General features: G+C 43.0%; 1 protein-coding gene across 3 annotated transcripts in view; it reads right to left on the bottom strand.

The window, feature by feature from the left end:
- Positions 1 to 24,476, bottom strand: part of MACROD2 (mono-ADP ribosylhydrolase 2) — a 1,978,548-nt gene that overhangs the window by 1,932,661 nt on the left and 21,411 nt on the right. For 2 of the 3 annotated variants that reach the window (XM_033936386.1, XM_033936387.1), the window contains exon 2: positions 15,460 to 15,576. The exons of the other annotated variant lie outside the window; for it this stretch is intronic. In XM_033936386.1, the coding sequence (XP_033792277.1) occupies positions 15,460 to 15,576 (117 nt within the window). The remainder of the gene's footprint in view (positions 1 to 15,459; positions 15,577 to 24,476) is intronic. 3 annotated transcript variants of the gene reach the window in all.

The following is a 24,476-nucleotide window of genomic DNA, read 5'->3' on the forward strand; positions in this document are numbered from 1 at the left end:
AGGATAATCTTCTAATATTTCATTTTGGTTTCAAATTCCTGAATAGTCATGGTTGGTTTCTTTCTCTCTCTCTCTTTTTGCTGAGGATATTTCCATATCAGACATCTAGTTATATTGGCCAACAAAAATACTTGAGTTTCCTTTTTTTTTTAGTTCAATAAGTTTTATTATGAAATTACCTTATATAGGAACAAATATTGTCCCATACAATAATAGTTACATTAAATAGAGAAATAAAACCATTAATACAGATAATCAACACACAGATGAAGGTAATATAACTACCAATAATTAATAATGGTAATCAACGTAAAACTAACAGCATTTTGATGTCACTATATTTTAGGAAAAGATTCCATATCCTACGGTATTTGTGCAAACTACTCCTATTCTTGGCAAAAGCCCTTTCAAACTTAGCAATAAGGCATACTGAGTTCCACCAAATGATATATTCAACCCTCGAAAAATCCTTCCAATGAGTAAGAATTGTTTTTACTGTCACATTTAGCAAAATTCGCTATAATTTAGCTAAATCATCTGAAATTGAAACGTTTAGACCAAAACTTCCCAACATAATATTTATGGTTAGTGTGGGACAGGGATCCTGGCGAGGCCTAGTAGCTCCACAGAATCCCAGTCTTGGCGCGAGCGTAACTGTGGTGGACCACAGCTGGCCTGGTGCCTCCCATAAACTGCACACCACACTGGCCGGGTTTTGTCCAAATATATTACTTTTATTTATCCACAAGGAAAGTTTCAAACAAAAAAGGTCAAAATTTGTCATTCAAAGTAAAAACCCAAAACATTCCAATTTTCTCTTGTTCTGCTTTCTTTCTCTTATGTGCCAGTTCTTATCACTGCACCTTCAGTGCTGGCCAATTTAAGTTCACCAATTAAGAACATAAAATACAGTTTATGTTAGGTGTTATTTCCCCAAGCAGTGCTAGAACCGTACCTGCCTTGGCAATAGTTAGGCTACCTGGTTCTAGGCACTAATTAGGCTTCTGGTAGACTTGAGTGGCAGTTCCCTTTCACTAGGAGCAGAGAGACTTGTACTCCCACAGGTGTGGCCACTGTTCCACTCATCTAACACAAAAGTAAATTCAGCAGCTTCCAGCCCAGCTTGAAACCCGGATACAAAATCCTTCACAAAACATAAAACTCAAAAAAGGAAGAAACAAAAAAACCCTTTCACCAAGGAAAAAGGACATTCAGGCTTTCCAAAACCTATTCCCATTCCATAGGGTGTTCTTCCCCAGAAGACATAGCATTATTCTCTAACCAGTCCATGTCACAAACCTCCGATTGTGTTTCAAGGTTTTGCATTTCCCTATCCTGGTGAGAACTTTCCAAGGCTGGCCAAAAGTTAGCTGCTTTAGCTGGGTTCCTTCTCAGCTTCCCCTGAGCTTCCAGTCCCAGCTGTCTCTCCTCTCTCACTGACGAGGGAACCTCAGAAAAAGGGAGACCCGGCACATAACCACGCCCCCTCACAGCAGCTTTAGCTAATTCCTTAAAGAGCCCTGTCCTTCCCGTTCCAGCCTGAGCTCTGTGAGCTTTTAAAGGACAGGCTCCCTCTTAACCTTGTGCTCAGGATTTTCCCTATACACAGGATATTTCTTCTCCTTAGTCCCTGGCACATTATTAATGCTTCCCTGCTCTTTTCCCTGGGCTTTATTAGGACTAGCCAGATCCCTGTCACATTCCCCCACCCTCAAAATCTTACCCCGGGTAAGAGAAGGATTCTGTGACGATAGTTCCGACAGACGCGACAGAGTGTCTACATTGGTACGCAGCTTCCCTGGCCTGTGAACCACCTGGAATCGGTATCCTTGTAGAGCTAAATACCATCGCGTGAGCCTAGTATATTGCGGTGAGACCCTTCTTCTTTCTTCTACTCCTATGGGTCATGGAAATCGGTGGCCCTGTTTGAAAATCATCAGGCCAATTGAGAATAGGGTACTCCGAACTTTCAGCAAAACCCCCTTCTCCTAACTCCTCTGGGTGTTCTAGCCCCTCAATCCTCTCTGTCAGAGCCCCAAGAGAATCTTTTAATTCCCCTATTTTCATCTTCTCTAGCGTCTCCACCCTGTGAGCTAGAGCCCCCACTCCCGTTTGGATTTTCTCTAGGACAGCCTGGATTTCCCTCAGCCGGGTATTTTGTTGATCCCTAGTCTCCTGTTCCATGGTCCACCGTTGGCACACTTCAGCCACCTGCCCCCCCTTTCGCTCAGTATCCTTTTGTAAGGACGCTACCTGTTGCGCTAACATTTCTGCTTGGGGACAGGCCCCTGATTTCTCTCTGAATTGTTCTTTTAGGGCCTGAACCTGTTCTCGCAGGACCTGAGATGCTTCCTGTAATTGCACAAAGTTCCTCTGGCATTCCTCAGTACCCTCCTTAAGTAACCTTAAGGCCTGCTGACTCCCTGGGTCAGAAGAAGGATACTCCTGGGCTCTATCCCTGTCTTCTTCCTGTTCCCCAGCCTCACGCTCCTTCTTCCACTGGGAAAATTGTTCTATTTCTTTCTGTAGGGCACGTACTTGTTCCTGTAATGGTCCTAGCTGCCTAGCTTCAACCTCTCCCAAGGAACCCCCTTCCACCTCCTTCCTTACTTCTTCGGGTGCCCCTCCCTGCATACCCGAAGAGCCAAATCCGTTTTCACCCCGAAGTGTTGGGGATAAAAGAGGCCATTCTTGCAAACGGGGTTTACATAATCGCTCACATACTAACTGAGCTACCTTGTCCCCCGTCTGTATAGAAAAGGGTTCAGTGCCAAAATTAAATAACAGGACTGAGAGATTACCCCTATAATCAGGATCGATAACTCCCGCCCCTACATGGATCGCATGACGGAGCACTAAGCCCGATCGTGGGGCAACCCGTAAATACGTCCCTGGTGGAGGTGACACTTGGAGATCGGTTTGTACTAAGCTTCTACCTCCAGGAGGAATCACTTCCTTCTGAACGGCATACAAATCATATCCCGCTGCGCCCTCATAAGCTTGTGTAGGTGCTCTAGCCTGGGCAGACATACGCGCATACCGCAAAACAGGCTGTTTGCTCTCCCTTCGTGCTTGCTGTTTATGCTTAAATCTTTTATTGAATTTTCAATTTAAATTTCAAGTATTACACTTGTACAGAAAGCAATAATAGAATAGATATCAATTATACAGTAAATATAATTCACAAATTAACAAATTTTACTATTTATGCTCAAGTCCTCAACTTAGGATCCAAGAGTCAGAGAAAATTGGCGAAAAATAGAAGAAATTAATAATAATACATAAAAAACTGAAAGCTATAGCACTGAAATGAGGTCATCAATAATCAAATTTAGGGTTCAAAGGTTGTTGCATTCAGACGAGACATTGCCACAAAGTTTGTCAATTGGGATGGTTCAAAAAACACATATTTGAGAGTACGGTAACACACAATACATTTACACGGATGTCTCAAATAAAAAGTCGCCCCCAAGGATAAAACCCCAGGTTTCAAAAGAAGAAATTCACGGCGGCGCCTTTGCGTCTCCCGTGCCAAGTCTGGAAACATTTGTATTTTGTGACCAAGGAAACTTTTCTGTCTATTTTTAAAGTAAAGTTTTAACAACCATGTTTTATCAATTGGCAAAGCCAAAGTAATAATCATAGTGGCTGATGATGTTAAGTCCTTCTCAGATGTCTCTAAGATTTGTGAAATATTTAAGGGTTCTCGGTCTGGAGATTTTACTTTTTGTTGTTGGTTTTGTTCTTTATCAGGCAAATAATAAACCCGTGAAAATGGTGGTAATGAATCTTCAGGTATTTCCAAAGTTTCCACTAAATATCTCTTAAGCATATCTCTGGGTGTTACCAGATCAAGTCTTGGAAAATTAATTAACCTTAAATTGTTACTACGTGAATTGTTCTCAAGCATTTCAATCTTCTTCCTTAGGTTAATATTATCTTTAACTAAAGTCTCTTGCAATTGTTTCGATGTTATAATTTCCTTTTCTATTTTCTGAATGGATGAGTTAGAGGTATTCATTTCTTTTCTTAAGTCCTTCAATTCTTTATTATGTTCCTTAATTTTCCCTTCGATTTGTTGAAAAGTAGGAATTATATTTTTAACAAAACCAGCCATTAAGTCCCAAATGGAATCTAAAGTCACTTCAGCGGGTTTAATCAATACAATTGGAGTTTGTGTGAATGTGAAGTGCTCACCGTTCTGAAGATTTCCTTCGGGGCTTGTCTTCTGTCCTTCCCCCTCATATTGAGATGTTACTGCCCCAGATATCTCCATGGGGACCCTTGCAGTGAGAGCCCCAGCCTCTAAGCTCTCCAGAAGATCCTTCCTTGCCTCTGGAGAGGAGAAAACCTCAGAATCCGGGGTTTCTCCACCCCTAGGAGAGCTGGTAATCTGAGGCTGCGGGGGTGGTGCCCTAACATCGGGGCTTAGAGTAGTGTCGGGCCCAGGAGTGTTCACTGTGGGTTCGCCTCCCTGTGTCCTCAGCAGGCCGCCGTCCGATGTTGCAGTGACCTCCTGCATACGCCGCAGAAGATCTTGGATATTACTAAGAGCGGGGGCTCCAGGACGCCGCGAGGCAGAAGCGGCACTCCGGCCCCGTCTCTTAGGCATCGCGGTAAGCAAAGTACCGCTAGAATTATTCAAAACCGACACTGTTCTGGGACGAGCAACTCAGCGCGTCCTGCTCTCAGTCGCCATCTTGGATCCCTCGAGAGTTCCGTGCTTGCTGTTTATAACGTTGGTGGATTGTTCTAACCCCCATAACTACCTGTGGGTCAGATCTCTCCCTCCTCTGGGGTCTTGCTATCTTTTTACCCCCTATTCCAAGTCCCCTAGAGAGATCAGGCCAGTCTCTGTCCAACAGTAGCGTAAAAGGCGCATCTTTAATTACCGCCACTAGCAGAGAGTGCCTTCTGCCTTCATATTCAACTGTGAGCCAATGCTGCGGGCAAGATTTCGTAATCCCATGAACACACATAATAGTCGCCGGTGTCTGACTTCGGTAGGGATTTTTATTTCCCTGTATCTTTTGCCAATATGTGCTTGATATCAGGGTCTGATCTGCTCCTGAATCTAACAGAGCCCATACCGGGTGTCCCTCCAGAGTCACTTTAAGGAGATACTGATTCCTCCGCCCAGTACCCCAAGTTGTTTGGGAACTAAATTCTTTCTGCACTCTACACTCTCTTTGTAAGTGTCCTACTTTTCCACACCTATAGCATATCACCTCCCTCTTAGGCCCCCCTCGCTTATTAGGCAAGGTTTTAGGCACTATACCGGGAGCTGCTATTCGTCTGATCTCATTCTCCATATAAGCACCCTTTGAGGTTTTAGCCCCACTTTCTGTACCAGGGTAGGAAGCCGTGGCATCCATAAAGTGTTCTGTTGCTTCCACCACTTGTGCCAACCCATCTCCTCCCAGCTTCTTGACCCAGCCACGAACCATCTCTGGTAGTGCTTCAATAAATTGCTCCTTTAGGATCTCAGCAAATAATGCCTTAACGTCAGTTAAACAAGACTGTAGCCACCTCTCCGCCATGCGTTGCAGGCGCTGCAGTAGTGTTTTAGGGCGCTCCCCTTCCAACATATGGGAACCCCGAAATTGCTGACGGTAATATTCTTTCGTGAGACCTAAAGTTTCCAAAATGTGGGTCCTAACTTGGTTATAATTGGTAACATATTCAGGATTTAAAGTTTGGTATGCTGACAAAGCTTTCCCTGCCAGACAAGGTGCTAATCTTACGGCCCACTGGCTCTCTGGCCATCCAGCCGCCATAGCAACACGCTCAAAAGTATTGAGAAAGTCATCAGCCGCATCCTGCGGACCCATTTTACTTAGCGTTAGAAATTGTAAAGGTTGAGGTCCCACCAAACTCTGAACCCCAGCACCTGGCATACTTGCGTCCATAGGTGTCTGTCCACCCGCAAGTCCCAGACTAGAAGTTCTTAACTGTGTTGAAAGTACTTTCACCAGTTCCTCATGACGGTGTTGTGCCGTCTCCTGGGTAGCTCTCCATATTTCCTGGTTCGCACGAATCACCGCACGCAGATCCTCAGTCAATTGTTGTCTCCCGGCATCCATTACCGCCGCCAACTGCTTGACATCCATCCTGAAATAAACAAAAGGACAGGAAACACCAAGTGCGGCTCCATAAATCAGAGATTCTCCCTCCCTGGCTAAACTGGGAGACCACTTCCCTTTAGGAATCCTCTTCAGTTTCCCCCCTAGGTACCTCTTACCTCAGGGACTGAAGAGTCTACGCCTTTGGGATCTCAGGGCGTCCCAAAACCACAATCCTGTCGTTCCTCCGTCTCCTGGATCTGCACTCTCGCTCATTCACGCCGCAGACTGCTGTTGTTCCCACGTTGGGATTCTCCACCGACTCCGCTAAGCGTTGTTTCCTCAGGAACATAAATCCTCTTAGCCGATAGTTGTTAGGCCCCAACAGACTGATCGCTCCTCAGAAGAGTAGCAGGAGAGAAAAGAAAGCCAAAAACAAAACAAAAAAAAATTTTCTGTGTCCACCTGGAGGCAGTATAATCCCCTCTGATACCACTTGTGGGACCGGGATCCTGGCGAGGCCTAGTAGCTCCACAGAATCCCAGTCTTGGCGCGAGCGTAACTGGGGTGGACCACAGCTGGCCTGGTGCCTCCCATAAACTGCACACCACACTGGCCGGGTTTTGTCCAAATATATTACTTTTATTTATCCACAAGGAAAGTTTCAAACAAAAAAGGTCAAAATTTGTCATTCAAAGTAAAAACCCAAAACATTCCAATTTTCTCTTGTTCTGCTTTCTTTCTCTTATGTGCCAGTTCTTATCACTGCACCTTCAGTGCTGGCCAATTTAAGTTCACCAATTAAGAACATAAAATACAGTTTATGTTAGGTGTTATTTCCCCAAGCAGTGCTAGAACCGTACCTGCCTTGGCAATAGTTAGGCTACCTGGTTCTAGGCACTAATTAGGCTTCTGGTAGACTTGAGTGGCAGTTCCCTTTCACTAGGAGCAGAGAGACTTGTACTCCCACAGGTGTGGCCACTGTTCCACTCATCTAACACAAAAGTAAATTCAGCAGCTTCCAGCCCAGCTTGAAACCCGGATACAAAATCCTTCACAAAACATAAAACTCAAAAAAGGAAGAAACAAAAAAACCCTTTCACCAAGGAAAAAGGACATTCAGGCTTTCCAAAACCTATTCCCATTCCATAGGGTGTTCTTCCCCAGAAGACATAGCATTATTCTCTAACCAGTCCATGTCACAAACCTCCGATTGTGTTTCAAGGTTTTGCATTTCCCTATCCTGGTGAGAACTTTCCAAGGCTGGCCAAAAGTTAGCTGCTTTAGCTGGGTTCCTTCTCAGCTTCCCCTGAGCTTCCAGTCCCAGCTGTCTCTCCTCTCTCACTGACGAGGGAACCTCAGAAAAAGGGAGACCCGGCACATAACCACACCCCCTCACAGCAGCTTTAGCTAATTCCTTAAAGAGCCCTGTCCTTCCCGTTCCAGCCTGAGCTCTGTGAGCTTTTAAAGGGACAGGCTCCCTCTTAACCTTGTGCTCAGGATTTTCCCTATACACAGGATATTTCTTCTCCTTAGTCCCTGGCACATTATTAATGCTTCCCTGCTCTTTTCCCTGGGCTTTATTAGGACTAGCCAGATCCCTGTCACATTAGCTGTTCTTATACATTAATCAACAAGCAAATGGAGTCCGAAACGTGTTTCCAAAAATATTGTAATTGTTCACATTGGAAGAGTAGATGGACTAAGGTGCCCGTCTCTTTACCACAGGACCAACATTTATTGGATTCATTAACTTTAATTTTACTCAATTTATAAGGGGCTTTATGTACAGCAAAATATATAGATTGTACAACAGCAGTAGATTTCAAAGCTTTATGTATTGAGAGCCAAATTTGAAATCAAACTTACCGGTCTGTAGTTCCCTGGGTCACCTCTCGATCTTTTCTTAAAGATGGGCATAACATTAGATATCCTCCAATCCTCCGGGATCATGCCTGTTTTCAGGGATAGATTACAAATCTGCTGTAGTAGTTCCGCTATTTCCTCCTTTAGTTCTTTCAATACCCTAGGGTGGATTCCATCCGGGCCCGGAGATTTGTCAGTTTTTAATCTATCTATCTGCTTGAGTACGTCTTCAAGGCTTACCTCCATGGATGTTAATTTTTCTGCTTGATCTCCTTTGAAGATTTTTTCAGGTTCCGGCACATTGGATGTGTCCTCTTTTGTAAATACTGACGAAAAGAACATGTTTAGTCTATCCACCACTTCTTTTTCCTCCTTCACCACCTCCTTTCCTATCTCCGTCATCCAGCGGTCCTACCTCCTCCCTTGCTGGTTGCTTCCCTTTAACATATCTGAAGAACGGTTTGAAATTTCATGCTTCCCTAGCTAGCCTCTCTTCATATTCTCTCTTTGCCCTTCTCACCACGAGGTGACATTCTTTTTGATGCTTCTTGTGCTCTTTCCAGTTCTCCTCGGTTTTGTCCTTTTTCCATTTCCGGAATGAATTCTTATCTCCTATCGCTTTCTTCACTTCTTTAGTTATCCATGCCGGGTCTTTTGTTCAGCTCTTTTTGCATCCTTTTCTAAATCTGGGGATATACATATTTTGCGCCTCGCTCACGGTGTCCTTGAATAAAGACCAGGCTTGCTCTACAGTCTGCGATTTCTTAGTGCTGTTCCTAAGTTTCTTCCTGACCATTACTCTTATCGCTTCATAGTTTCCTTTCTTGAAGTTAAAAGTTGTCGCTGTGGTTCTCTTTCCCTTCGATATTCCTATTTCAACCTTGAACTTGATCATATTGTGATCGCTGTTTCCCAATGGACCCACTACTTCCACTTCCTTTGCAGGTCCTCTTAGCCCATTGAGGATTAGATCCAGAGTGGCTGCATAAGAACAATATGGGTACCAGTATGAAAGTAGTGTTTAGGAAAGTGGAGTCCTGAGACACCAATGGAGCAAACTGAGCAGACTGGGGGTCCCCTTTGGGATCTCGAGGTATCAGTCCCCTTTGGGGCTAAGATCCTATAGTGGAAACAAGGTCAAGAAGGAGAACTAAACATTAAAGAACAGTATTGAAAAGAGGTACAATGGAAGGGATATTGCAGGGTTTGTTGGTGCCCAGATCTGAGAAGGAAGAAATGGGCTTGGAGCTGTGAAAAGCCCAGAGGCATAAAACATTGTTTTGGATTGTGTTGTGAGAAAAGAGAAATTAACTGTTTGTGGATTTTCAACAGTTTTACAGGTAGCAGGTAGTCTCCAAGGACAACAGGTCTTGAATCCTCAGGTATGGGTGATGTCACTGACTGAGCCAGGTATGGGAAACAGAACACCAGCAACTTTTCTATAAGTGTCTGGGCCATCTAACCATGCATGTATAGCTGTTCCCACATGCTGCGATCACTAATTAAAGGAATACAACGCCTTGGGGAGGAAAGAGGGTTAGAAACATAGAGTATGACGGCAGAAAAGGACTGACAGCCCAACAAGTCTGCCCACTTGGATAACCCCCCCCCTAAGCACTTCCTCGAAGTGAGCCCACATGTTTATCCCATTTATTCATAAAAGCGAGCATGTTGTTGGCCTCTACTACCTGAAATGGAAGATCATTCCAACAATCAACCACCCTTTCGATGAAGAAATGCTTTCTAATGTCCCCATGAAATCTCCCACCTCTGATTTTTAGCAGATGCTCTCTTGTCGGCGTAGGTCCAGTAAGGAAAAAGATGTCTTCTTCCATCTCCATACGGCTAGTAACATATTTGAATGTCTCTATCATGTTTCCCCTCTCTCTGCGTTCCTCGAGATAGTATAATTGTAACCTACCTAGACGTTCTTCATATGGGAGATCCTTGAGTCCTGAGCCATCCTAGTGGCCAATCTCTGAACCGACTCCATTCTCAACATATCCTTTTGATAATGTGGCCTCCAAAATTGAACTCAGTATTCCAGATCTGGTCTCACCATGGACCTGTAAAGCGGCATTACCACTTCGGGCTTTCGGCTGACGAAGCTTCTCCGGATGCAAACCAGCATTTGTCTAGCCTTGGATGAAGCTTTCTCTACTTTATTGGCAGCCTTCATATCTTCACTAATGATTACTCCCAGGTCCCGTTCTGTAACAGTTCTAGTTAAGGCTTTAAGTCCTGCTGCACTCAAAGAATACCTGCTACAGATATCTAGATTTGTTTTCTCTAAGGACAAGATGGACTATGTACCCTCACATATGGTAACCCCAACTATAGGTTACCTTCAACAAAAAAAGGAAAAATAATACGAGTTGTGCAGCAACTGGCAGGCACCAATATTTTGGGTAACAACAGCCTATTTTATTATTTTAGGACTAGGGGGCATGTGATGAAGTTACTAAGTAGTAAATTTTAAAACAAGCTGGAGAAAATATTTTGTCACTCAACATGTAATTTAAACTCTGGAATTTGTTGCCGGAGAATGTGGTGAAATCAGTTAGCTTAGCAGGGTTTAATAACATTTGGATAATTTTCTAAAACAAAAGCCAATAAGCCATTATTGAGAAAGCTTGTGTAAATCCACTGCTTGATCTTGGGATAAGCAGCATATTTGTTTTATTTATTTATTAATTCATTCAATTTTCTATATTGTTCTCCCAAGGGAACTCAGAATCTACTAATATACTCGGGGCAATAGGGGGATTACCGTAAGTAATTTGTCGAGGGTCACAAGGAGCAGCGTGGGTTTGAACCTCAGGGTGCCGAGGCTGTAGCTTTAACCACTGCGCCACACTCTCTCCTATTCTTTGGGATTTTGCCATGTACTTGTGACCTGGATTGTGACCTTTAGTCTGTCCCAGAATGGCATATTTTTATTGTTTGGGAGAATGAAGTTGGATTCCAAACTCAAAATAGATTCTGGAAGGCTATTTGGCCATTTCTACTGTCGTGCTGGAAGTCTTATACTAGGCAGTAGTGGAATATGAATGTATACACAGAAGTCCATGTCATAGCTCTGCAAATCTCCTCAATGAAGGCTGATCTCAAGTGGGCATACAATGGAGCCTTAGCTCTGACATTATGAGCTGTGACATCGACTTTCTAGAGCACAGGTGTCAAACACAAGGCCTGCGGGCTGAATCCAGCCCGCCTGGCTGTTTTATGCGGCCCGCGGTGTAATGGGCGTTTTTATTGCCACTCCTGGGTGTTTTATCTTCTGGCTGGCTACCTCCTCCTCATTTCTGCAGTGTGCTCAAAACTGCAGGCAGTGGCTCCTTGTGTGTCCTGTGCCTCATCCGGAAGCATTCCCTCTGATGTTGCGACATCAGAGAGAAGGTTTCCGGTTCAAGCGCAGGCTTTGAGCACAAAAAGGTGATGGCAAAAGCAAGAAGGATGCTAAGGTGCATAGGGAGAGATATAGCCGGTAGAAAAAAGGAGGTATTGATGCCCCTGTATAAGACTCTGGTGAGACCTCATTTATAATAATGTGTAAAATTCTGGAGACTGTACCTTCAAAAAGATATAAACAAGATGGAAATGGTCTAGAGCAGGGGTAGGCAATTCCGGTCCTCGAGAGCCGGAGCCAGGTCAGGTTTTCAGGATATCCACAATAAATATCAAGGATCTCAAGGAGGCAGTGCATGCAAATCCATCTCGTACATATTCATTGTGGATATCCTGAAAACCGGACTTGGCTCCGGCTCTCGAGGACCAGAATTGCCTACCCCTGGTCTAGAGGAAGGCTATTAAAATGGTCAGTGGTCTTTGTCATAAGGCATATAAGGACAGACTTAAAGGTCTCAATATGTATACTTTGGAGGAAAGGTGGGAGAGGGAAGATATGATAGAGACAGTTAAATACCTACATGGCATAAACGCACATGAGGTGAGTCTCTTTCATTTGAAAGGAAGCTCTGGATCGGGGGTCTCAAAGTCCCTTCTTGAGGGCCGCAATCCAGTCGGGTTTTCAGGATTTCCACAATGAATATGCATGAGATTTATGTGCATGCACTGCTTCCAATGCATATTCATTGGGGAAATCCTTAAAACCCGACTGGATTGCGGCCCTCAAGGAGGGACTTTGAGATCCCTGCTCTGGATTGAGAGAGTACAGGATGAAGTTAAGAGATGACAGGTTCAGAAGTAATCTAAGAAAATGCTTTTTTACAGTAAAGGTGGTAAATGCATGGAATAGGCTCCTAGTAGAGGTGGTGGAGACGAAGACTGTGTCTGAATTCAAGAAAGCATGGGACAAGGCAGGTAGGATCTCTTAAGAACATAAGAACATAAGCATAAGAACATAAGCAGTGCCTCCGCTGGGTCAGACCAGAGGTCCATCGTGCCCAGCAGTCCGCACACGCGGTGGCCCATCAGGTCCAGGACCTGAACTGTAATCCTCTATCTATACCCCTCTATCCCCTTTTCCAACAAGAAATTGTCCAATCCTTTCTTGAACCCCAGTACCGTACTCTGCCCTATTACGTCCTCTGGAAGCGCATTCCAGGTGTCCACCACACGTTGGGTAAAGAAGAACTTCCTAGCATTCGTTCTGAATCTGTCCCCTTTCAACTTTTCCGAGTGCCCTCTTGTTCTTTTATTATTCGAAAGTTTGAAGAATCTGTCCCTCTCCACTCTCTCTATGCCCTTCATGATCTTGTAAGTCTCTATCATATCCCCTCTAAGTCTCCTCTTCTCCAGGGAAAAGAGTCCCAGTTTTTCTAATCTCTCAGCGTATGAAAGGTTTTCTATCCCTTTTATTAGACGTGTCGCTCTTCTCTGAACCCTCTCGAGTAACGCCATATCTTTCTTAAGGTACGGCGACCAATATTGGACGCAGTACTCCAGATGAGGACGCACCATCGCCCGATACAACGGCAGGATAACTTCTTTTGTTCTGGTTGTAATACCCTTCTTGATTATGCCTAGCATTCTATTCGCCTTCTTAGCGGCCGCTGCGCACTGTGCCGTCGGCTTCATTGTCATGTCCACCATTACCCCCAAGTCCCTTTCTTGGGTACTCTCCTTCAATAATATCCCTCCCATCGTATAGCTGCACCTTGGGTTTCTGCTACCCACATGTAGTACTTTACATTTCTCAACGTTGAACTTCATCTGCCATCTCGTCGCCCATTCCTCTAGTTTGTTCAAGTCTCTTTGCAATTCTTCGCAGTCCTCTTTAGTCCGAGCTCCACTAAATAGTTTTGTGTCGTCCGCAAATTTAATTATCTCACACTTCGTCCCTGTTTCTAGATCATTTATGAATATATTAAATAGCAACGGCCCAAGCACCGAGCCCTGCGGGACACCACTCGTGACCCTCCTCCAGTCCGAGTAGTGGCCCTTCACTCCCACCCTCTGTTTCCTACCCGCTAACCAGTTTCTGATCCATCTATGTACATCTCCTTCCACCCCATGGTTCTTCAGTTTTCGAAGTAGGCGTTCGTGGGGTACTTTGTCAAAGGCTTTTTGGAAGTCTAGATATATGATGTCTATGGGGTCACCTCTGTCCATCCGTTTGTTAATTCCTTCGAAGAAGTGCAATAAGTTAGTTAGGCACGATCTCCCCTTGCTGAAACCATGTTGACTGGTTGTCAGAAGTTTGTTTCTTTCAAAATGTTCATCAATGTTGTCTTTTATAAGTGCTTCCACCATTTTACCTGGAACTGAGGTCAGACTCACCGGTCTGTAGTTGCCCGGGTCACCTCTTGATCCCTTTTTAAAGATGGGCGTAACATTGGCTATCTTCCAGTCCTCTGGGATCACGCCTGTTTTCAGGGATAGATTGCAAATTTGCTGCAGTAGTTCCGCTATCTCCTCCTTTAGTTCCTTCAGAACCCTTGGATGGATTCCGTCCGGACCCGGGGATTTGTCAGTTTTTAGTTTTTCTAGCTGCCTGCGTACGTCTTCCAGGCTCACTTCCATGGATGTTAATTTTTCTGCTTGATCTCCCTTGAAGATTTGCTCAGGTTCCGGTATGTTGGATGTGTCTTCATTTGTAAACACAGACGAAAAGAACATGTTAAGTCTTTCTACTACTTCTTTCTCTTCCTTCACCACTCCCTTCCTGTCTCCATCGTCCAGCGGTCCCACCTTTTCCCTGGCTGGCTGCTTCCCTCTAACATATCTAAAGAAAGGTTTGAAATTTCGAGCTTCCCTGGCTAGCCTCTCTTCATACTCTCTTTTGGATTTTCGAACCACACGGTGACATTCTTTTTGATACTTCCTGTGCTCTTTCCAGTTGTCCTCAGTTTTGTCCTTTTTCCATTTCCTGAATGAATATTTCTTATTGCCTATCGCTTCCTTCACTATTTTAGTTATCCATGCCGGGTCTTTTGTATGACTCTTTTTGCACCCCTTTCTGAATCTGGGGATATACAGATTTTGCGCCTCGCTCACTGTGTCCTTGAAAAAAGACCAGGCATGTTCTACCGTTTGCCATTTCTTGGAAGTGTTCCTAAGTTTCTTCCTTACCATTATCCTCATTGCTTCATAGTTTCCTTTCTTGAAGTTGAAAGTTTTCACAATGGTTCTATTTCCTTTCGGTATTCCTACTTCGACCTTGAACTTGATCATATTATGATCGCTGTTTCCCAACGGTCCTACTATTTCCACTTCCTTTGCAGGTCCCTTTAACCCATTTAGGATTAGATCCAGAGTGGCATTTCCTCTCGTCGGAGAAGAGGAGATAGTGGATGCTGTAGATGGGCAGACTGGACGGGCCATTTGGCCTTTATCTTCTATCATGTTTCTATGTTTCTTTGCTATAAGAAATGCCTATTAAATCAAAGGGCCCTTTTTTAACTTTTAGTCAAGGTAGAGTATTTTTTATGAGCGTTAGATCATTCACACGCATTGCCTTTAATGAGAAATTCCAGGTTACTGCTTGTTCCTTCAAAGATAAGATGGAAAAGGATTCTAATGAAAGTGAGGCAAATAGGTGCACATGTTGCCTTTATGATATGCAATATATTTTTCAGGGTTTTTTTAATGCTGCCTTTCCCAAAAAGGCTATAGGACAATATATGAGCTTATGTTCATTCTCTAATTAACTTCCCCCTTTTTTTTTTTTTTTTATTAAACCATGGTAGAAATTTCTACCATGGCCTGGAGCACTAAATGCTCTGATGCTCAAAGAATTCCTATTTGCGTCGGAGCATTTAGCACCGCAGGCCATGGTAGAAACCTCTATTGCGGATTAGTATTAGAGAGCCAAAATGAACCACATAATATGAAAAAGCTTTACTTCAAGAGGCTCTTAATATATGTGTGACTAATCACAAATATATTGTTAGACCAATAAAAGGTATCATCTACAATGTATTTGTTGACTTGTATTTCTATATTATTTTATTCACAAATGGCAAGTAAAACTCTTCAACACGTTTGAAAAAAAAATGTCTTTGATTACATCTAATGGTCATAACATCCAGTCATAACATGAGAAAAGAAAGTAATCTGTTTATATTACCATCACTGGTGCTTTTATTCTTCAAATCTTCCAGCCATGATGGAATGTCTTTCAATGGCACATGATCCCTCACATATTCTTTACGTCTTTCTTCCAAGGTCATATTCAGCAGGCGCTCTATGGAGAATAATTGGTTAATTTTCTTTTGCACATCAAGAATAACATCATCATGTAGTTTCAAAGCCCATCATAACAACTAAGTCTGGAAAAGACTAAATTTGATTGTCACAAAACATTAACCAATAAATATGCTTGGCAATGGCATACAAGGGGAGAATTATGAAAAGAAAAGGGATCAAACAAGAGCCAGGCTTCATTGAAAATAAGACATGTGCTCCATATCATTTGTGATCATCACACAAAATTCCTTCAATTCTGTCACTATCCCATCTCCAGTGTTTGAACTAGATGGGTATTATTTACCCCTTATGAAAAGAATGTATGAATTGCTTCCATCTTAGTTTGGCTGAAGTCAGAAGCAGTTAGCATTGAACCCTACATATCTGATTGCCCTATTGCAGAAAGATTCTGAAAAAGTTTACGAGAACAATTAAGAGCACAGAATAATTTGCTAGGCAACATATTCTCAATTAACTTTCTTTTATAAAAACCTTGATGTTTCAGTACTCTTAAATTTGAGTAAAATTAGGTAGATTTCCTATTCTTTAAAACTGAAGTATATAGCACCAGAGTGCTTTCATCCATCAGCTCCTGCAAAAGTTCCATAAACAAACCCATTATTTTGGCCCCATATTCTGCAAACAGGAGGATAGTAATTATAAATGACTAAAAAATCTGTACCCCTAAACTAGATAAAATGTGAAAAAAAATCACATCCTGAGGAACTGCCCTTATAAAGAATTTGTCTCTGTCCAATGCAACACTATAGTGTGCATGTTTTTTCTAAACACTTCTTAGCCAAGGTTGATAAAGTGCCCCTGTTAAGGGATGAAGGATATAAATATCTTCTGCAATCAACTTAAGCAAGATTGCTAGCACTCAAGTTTCTGAAATCTTAGGAAAATTAATTATTCTACTTTATTTTTTTTTAATTCTACATCTGTCTTATCAATTAAAACTGTGCAGAAGCTATCAGGCCCTTTTTTGTGTGATATACAAAATACAACATTTCTTGAATATCATGTTCCTGTGACACAGTAGCACGCTAGTGATAGACCACTAATAAAGAAATCTAGATTTTAATAACTATAAACCATTCTCAATTGCATCTTCTAGGTAAGTTGATTCAACAACCAGTCAATCAATTTACAACTTCAAAAATTCATAGATAGCAATGCTGTCTTGGATAATCACCAACATGGGTTTAGACTTGCACATACACAGAGATTCTTCTTCTTTTAGTGACTACTTTTATTTATTCCTATATTTTGATGTATCTGCTGCTTCTGATACAGTAAATTACAGAATTTTGTCAAAAAGGTTCAGGGAGCTTGGGTCTGATGGATTGTACCTACCTGATTCCAATCAATAAGAGGGGAAGTCATCAAGATGCAATAAAAGGTGGGCTTTTATTGCACTTTGGATTTACCACAGGAGTCACTAATCTGTAGTATCACAGTACAGCAGGTTGCTTACTCCTGTACTAAATGGATAATACTTGCTTGCAAGCAATGTCACAAGCAATGTCATTCCATTAGCCTGGGAGCATTGGACCACAAATGCTCTTGGGCTGCATGTTAAAGGAGCTGGCAACCAATCAAATTAATAGTGGCCAGAATGCCCCCAACCTGAAACTTGCTTTTGCTCTCCCTACCCCCCACCCAAATCAAGGCTGCCCCCCAACCAGATCCATTACAACCAGAAGGGGCACCCTAATGATAAAGCCCTCCTCCGCAGGAAGACATACGTCTCCCTCTAGCCTTATCTTTGTAACTTCCCTAGTCCCTAGTGGTCCAGGCAGAAGCAATCCTCCAGGGCATTTAGTATTTACATAATAATGAGCTGCTTTATTTGTATTTACATCTCATTACAATGAGGGGGCGGGATTTGATATACTGCCTTTCTGTGGATACAGTCAAAGTAGTTCACATATTACATACAGCTATTTAATTTTGTACCTGGAGCAATGGATAGTTAAGTGACTTCCTCATAAGAACATAAGAAGTGCCTCTGCAGGGTCAGACCAGAAGTCCATCGTGCCCAGCAGTCCGCTCATGCGGTGGCCCAACAGGTCCAGGACCTGTGTAGCAATCCTTTATCTATACCCCTATATCCCTTTTTCTATCAGAAAATTGTCCAATCCCTTCTTGAACCCCAATACCGTGCTCTGTCCTATCACGCCCTCTGGAAGCGCATTCCAGGTGCCCACCACCCGCTGGGTGAAGAAGAACTTCCTAGCATTGGTTTTGAATCTGTCCCCTTTAAACTTTTCCAAATGCCCTCTCGTTCTTGTAGTTTTCGAAAGTTTGAAGAATCTGTCCCTCTCCACTTTCTCTATGCCCTTCATGATCTTATAGGTCTCAATCATATCCGCTCTAATTCTCCTCTTCTCCCAGTTTCTCCAATCTTTCAGTGTATGAAAGGTTTTCCATACCTTTTATCAAACGTGTCACTCTCCTCTGAACCCTCTTGAGTATCGCCATGTCCTTCTTAAGGTATGGCGACCAAAATTGGACGCAGTACTCCAGATGCGGACGCACCATCACCCGATACAACGGCAGGATAACTTCTTTCGTTCTGGTTGTAATACCTTTCTTGATTATACCTAGCATTCTATTCGCCTTCTTAGCGGCCGCTGCACACTGTGCCAACTGATTCATTGTCATGTCCACCATTACCCCCAAATCCCTTTCTTGGGTACTCTCACCCAATAACAACCCTCCTATCGTATAGCTGTACTTTGGGTTTCTGTTTCCTATGTGCAAGACTTTACATTTCTCTACATTAAACTTCATGTGCCATCTCGTCGCCCACTCTCCTAGTTTGTTCAGGTCCCTTTGTAAATCTTTGCAGTCCTCTTTAGTCCTAGCCCCACTAAATAGTTTGGTGTCGTCTGCGAATTGTATTATTTCGCACTTCATCTCTGTTTCTAGATCATTTATAAATACATTGAATAGCAGCGGTCTGAGCACCAATCCCTGCGGAACACCACTCGTGACCCTCCTCCAGTCCGAGTAGTGGCCCTTCACTCTAACCCTCTGCTTCCTACCCACCAACCAATTCCTGATCCATCTATGTACGTCTCCTTCCAACCCATGGTTCTTCAGTTTCCGAAGTAGGCGTTCATGGGGTACCTTGTCAAAGGCTTTTTGGAAATCTAAGTATACGATGTCTAAGGGGTCCCCTTTGTCCATCCGCTTGTTTATTCCTTCGAGTCACAAGGAGTTACAATGGGAATCAAAACCAGTTCTCCTAGTTCTCAGGCTACTGCAGAAGTCTAAACCTCCACTCCCTAGATAATGCTGCATTAGGACAGTACAACCAGCACTACAACCCTTTAACACGGATTAAGGGGCAAATAGCAGAAGTTGGTGACCTAATGCAGTTTGATAACTACCCCTCCCCCCAAAGTGAACAATCAATGAGAGAAGGTGCAGGTAGGGACAGATGTTGTGGACTGGACAAACCTGGCACACAGTATTCCTCAGGACTCAGTTCTTTCAGCCATTTTATTTAATATACATTTAGGGCCTCTTTTACGAAACCATTTAGCATAGACTGCTGCAGTAACTGCCCCGAAACCCATAGGGATTTAAAGGGCTTCAGGGCCATTGCCACATGGCAGCCACTAGCACGGCCTTGTAAAAGGGGGGTTAATTTGCCTACATAAATTATTGCAAGAACTGGATTGTAATTTTAGGATTTAAACTGATGATATTCTTCTTTTTAACCCTATTTTAGGTATATATTGGTGTACATTCTACAGTTTGAAAACTGCAGACATGGTTTATTGATAATGCACTTTCATTGAATTTGAATGAGGCCTTTATAATCTATATGCAACTTGGATAAAATCATCCTACAGTATAAGCATAAGTGTTAACGAGTATTCTATCTCAGTTCGCCTATATGTTAATTATCTTGGCTTTGTCTTAGATACAAACTTAATTTTATATCTGCAGATTACTTTTATAGAACATGGTTGTTTTAGAAGCTCTCTTCTTGTTTTACACATCAGAAAACAGGCATTTAGATGTCCATTTTGCATGGCCATCCAAATCACAATGTTATAAAGCCAAGATATAAACATCTAAAACTGCAGTATGTCCATATGACATGTTCTGGGCATGTTATGGGTAGACATACTGACATCCAATTCCTATCTCAGGAGAAAGGCAGTCTATGTAAATAAGGATGGCCTTTGTCATTTAGACCTGGTACTTGGTTCATCCAGGTTACAGAAAGGTGAAGGGATTAAGACAAGTTACCTCTCTAAAGCACCAATGATTGTTGTCTCCCTCTGAATGTGAAACCAGCAAAGGGATACCAGGTTCTATGACAGTACTATGGACATTCTTAAAAGAGCAGCATGCAGATCTGAGGAGTAACCTAATGGTTAGTGCAGCAGACTGAGAACCAAGAGGCCCAGGTTCAAATTCCATTTGAATCTTTTTGTTAATGTATTTTTAAATGTGAGTCCTCCAGGAACAGAAATATATCTACTGCACCTGAATGTATAAGAAACCTTTAAGCCTAAAGGTTATTGGAGTGGTGTACATTCAGTTTTACACACCTCAGAGACTGCTGAAAATGTTCAATCATGAAAATGGACTTAACTGGAGAAAATGTGGTGAGGTGGAAGACATGATCTACGTACATCTGGCGAGCATGCCAAAAGCACATATAATGTATATTAGACTAATGTATTGAAGGCAGTACAACATATTACAGGACACTGTGTGTTATATATTAAGCCTTTTGGGGTAAACTGGCATCTAATATTTTTATAGCAGCAAACCTAGAGCTAGCAGCAGCTTGGACACGACCTTCCACGCCTCCATTAGAAGAAGTATTTTACAAGTTGTATATATTTAATGTCAAAGTTGATCTTGTTAAAGAATGGCCAATTAATAGCTTCATAAATTATGGAACTGCTATCAGAAATGAAAAGACCAAAGTATGCTGCCACATAGATGTCTTTGTCCTTGTTTATCCCTGAGTGATGTTCAAGATGTTGTTTATTTACCCCTCTACACCCATGGATTTCTGTACTCTGGGCACCGAGTTTTATTCTACATCCATCTATCCATAGCCTGATATACCTCAGGCATCAACTGAGTCTGTCTGGTGCATCTACTGAACTTGCCCCTATAGTGACATATAGATGGATGTCATCAGCAAACATCAGGATGATAATTTCAGCTTCCATGTCTACCAGTGATAATAGCTCTACAAAGATAATAAAAAGAGAGGGCAAAAAAGAAATCAGGAGCCATCTTTTCAAAGAACCTAGGTTCATTGCTTGAGGAATGAACAAAACCAAGTACATGAGAAAATGCCTATTTGAGCCCCCTAGGAGAGTCTTGACTTTAGAACAAGTTACAGTATACTCTAAATACAACTAGATTATAACCTAAAACCTGATAAGAAGAAATGATAAACTCAAAGAGGATATATTTTTGATCATTAGTCAACAAGGGTTCAACATAAATATCTTTACATGAAAAAGTACTGTATGTGAATTCATTCAGTGAGTTGCACCTCCTCGAACAACAATAACTGTTTCCTGTAAATGTTGATAAGTCTGTCATATAGTCCTTGAGAAATTTTGGCTCATTCTTCCACCAAGAACTGTTTCCACTCTGACATTTGAGAGCTTCATTGCATGAACGGCTTCCTTCAGATCTTACACCAATATAGTGTTAATTTTAGGAGTATTGTTTGAATTTTAGATGTCCATAAACTAGTATCTAGATGTCCTTGTTGCATGGATGCCTAATTCCCAGTTTTACAAAGCCAAGATATGGATGGCTAAAACTGAAGAATGTTCATTTGACAAGGGGGCATGGTCTAGGCCTGTTTTGGAATGGACTAAGGTAGGTCCAAATTCAACTTCTGTTCCCCATTTTAGAAGGGGAAAGGATATATGTTAAAAAAAACCAAAACAACTCAACATTGGCATTTAGACCTGCAACCCAGAATGTTTAGGTGTCAAAAAAGTGCTCCTAATCAGCAGTGTTCCACTGGAGGAATTAAGAGAGGTCACCCCTTAATTCCCCAGTGTTGATGAGCCCACTGAAAATAAAACGGACAAGAGATGCTGGGCATTGTGGAAGCTTCAAGAAAAATGAATGTTTGTTTTTAAAATGGTTCTGAGATGTTTATATTTCTGCACATGAATGTGTATGTTACCATTTTATAATATGGACATCCTTGTGCTCCCACATGTCAAAAAATTAAAATAAAAAAGGACTGGAGGAATAGCACAACTCTAAACCATAGAACAATACTCTCTAGTTGTGTCAAAACTGAATACTTAGCCCACAACTTCTAAAAAATGAAGGAAAAAAGCCACAGATGGATCAAAGATCAATTCCAAGAGCACAAATGAAGTGAGCCATAACATATCAACTCTACTTCAAACCATCCATCATATGCATTAAAAAAACCATGGAGCCTAGCACTTGGAGGTACTGCCACGCGAATGGAGCTGGTTTGGCCAGCAAGCTCGTTATCTGAGAGCAAAGCTTCTCTCTGTATGCCTCTGGTAGACAGACACAACCCTCTGTCTTGTTAAAGAAGACCCCCAGGTATTCCAGGGATTGGGACAGAATCAGTTAGCTCTTTCCAAAATTCACTATCCAACCCAGGGTCTGCAGCGTCCGGACCAAGTGAGCCACTGCTTGTTCTCCTTCTGGGAGTAATGAAGCTCTAATCAACAGTTGTCCAGGTATGGATGAACCTGCAAATCCATCTCGTGCAGATGGGCAACTACCACCACCATCACCTTGGTGAACGTGCGAGGTGCTTTTGCCAGCCCAAAGGGAAGGGCCGAGAACTGGTAATGATTTTCCAGGACATGAAATCTCAGGAACTTTCTGTGATCCAGAAATAAGGGAACGTATATGTAGGCCGCTGTCAAATACAGAGAGACCAGAAATTCCCCTGGTGCTACAGCTGCTATGACTGACTGTACTATCTCCATGTGAAAGGAGAGAACTTTCAGTGCTGCATTTATGTTTGTAACATCCAGAATGGATCTGCAAGCATCTGAGCCTTTCTTGGACATGAAAAAGTATATGGAATATCTACCCGAGCCTGAATCTTTGGGAGCACAGACTCTATGGCCTGAATATCTAACAGCTTCTGAACTGTAGCCACAACCTTGGTTGCTTTCTCTGGTCACCCCACCAGGGAGACCACAAACCAATCATCTAGGGCTGGGCGAATTTGAGCTTGTAAATGCTCTAAATTATATTTAGTAACCAATGGTCTGATGAGATCTGCGCCCATGCCTCCGCATAGTCCGAGAGCCATCCCCTTATCTTCAAAGGAACTGCTCCGTTCCTGGTGTCACTTTGCTTTCCTGGAGATTGTAGCAGAATGATAACTGAAGGCCTGGTTCCACCTAGGACCTGTCTGGATTCCTGGAAGAATCACATAAGACTCCTCCTGAAAACTGCTCAAACCATCTATAGCCACGCGCTGCCAGATACTCCGTGGGGATTTCGGCCATCCAGAAAGGCTCTCTACATAAGATTGACAAATTCCAGAGAAAATGCCATGTTAAGCAGCAAGGAGTCTCTTTTAAATGACTCCAGCTTGTGTCTCTTGAGCTTTGCAGCCTCTGCATCACTGCGTTTAGGATGTCCGCCATTCTGGGGCTCTGGAAGTTATTTACTCCCAACCAACAGATCCCCTCCCCCCTACCCCTGACTATTCCTCAGCACTAGAGAGCAAAGGGGAGGCTAAGCCAACTGCTCCCACCCTCCTTCAAGTGTTACACAAAATGTGGTGCAAGGGCACTTTTCAGGTACCCATCCAGCCCAAACTTAGCATAAACTAGGGGTAAAGGAGCTTGAGGAGTCCACCCTGCCAGTTTTGAGGCAAAACGAGGTGATTTGAAGCTTCTGCAGAACTTTTTTAAAAATTGGGAAATCCAAGATTGCGACCACAGCAGCATTTTGGCTCCAAAAAGCTTTAACCAAAATTTAAAAACTGTGATTTTAGGATTTTGGAGATGCAGAAACCTAAGGGAAAGGGCTGGAAATGTACTGCAGCCTGCCTCAACCCCAAAGGTTGCTGGATCTAAGAGAAGAAATCACTGCCTCAATTGGACTGCTCTTCCAGTGCTGAATCTTCGGGCAGTCAGTCTGACTGGTGTCTGACTGAGCCTCAAACTCCCATGGACCCACGGACATGAAAGGGGGGCAACAAAATTTAGCCAACACCCTGCGAGACCCCACTGAGCCCCATATAGATGGCCGACTGCCTGCACTCAAGCCCCTGAGACGCAGTAGGCGAGCAAAGCTACAAGGGGAATGGACCTAGAGCTCCAAAAGGTTTATGCAGGCTGGCCAACAGGTACCATAGAAGGACTGGCCCATCAGTTGCAGATCTCTGTCTGCTTCTCCTCCACGAAGACAGAGGGAGAGAACTGAATCAGAAGAAAGGGAGGGAGGGAGGACAATATTGGGGCTTCTCCTCCATTGGGCTCAGGAGGAGCCCAGCTCCTTACCTATGCTATGGACCCTTGACTAGTGCTCAGGAGAAGCTCCAGGAGGAGCTCCGGGCTCAGGAGGGCTCTGGGTTCAGGAGGAGCCCCAGCTCCTCACCTTTGCTATGGACCCTTGACTAGGGCAGATCTTAGCACCAAAATCAGTCAAAATACCATGATTAAGACCTAAACAATACAGAAATAAACAGAACAGATCAGAAAAACTCCTTCCAGCTCATATGCAGAAGAAAAAACTGGAGAGCCCTTTAGTGAAGGAGAAGTGATTCAAAAGCTGGAGTGGATTCCTTCTGCACGATTTACATGCAGTGGCATAGTAAGGGGGTGTTCTACCCCGAGTAACGTCTTGGTTAAGGCACAGGCACCCATCCTCCTCTCTGCC

The sequence above is a fragment of the Geotrypetes seraphini genome, chromosome 3 (genome assembly GCF_902459505.1).
Source record: "Geotrypetes seraphini chromosome 3, aGeoSer1.1, whole genome shotgun sequence".
Taxonomy (NCBI): domain Eukaryota; kingdom Metazoa; phylum Chordata; class Amphibia; order Gymnophiona; family Dermophiidae; genus Geotrypetes; species Geotrypetes seraphini.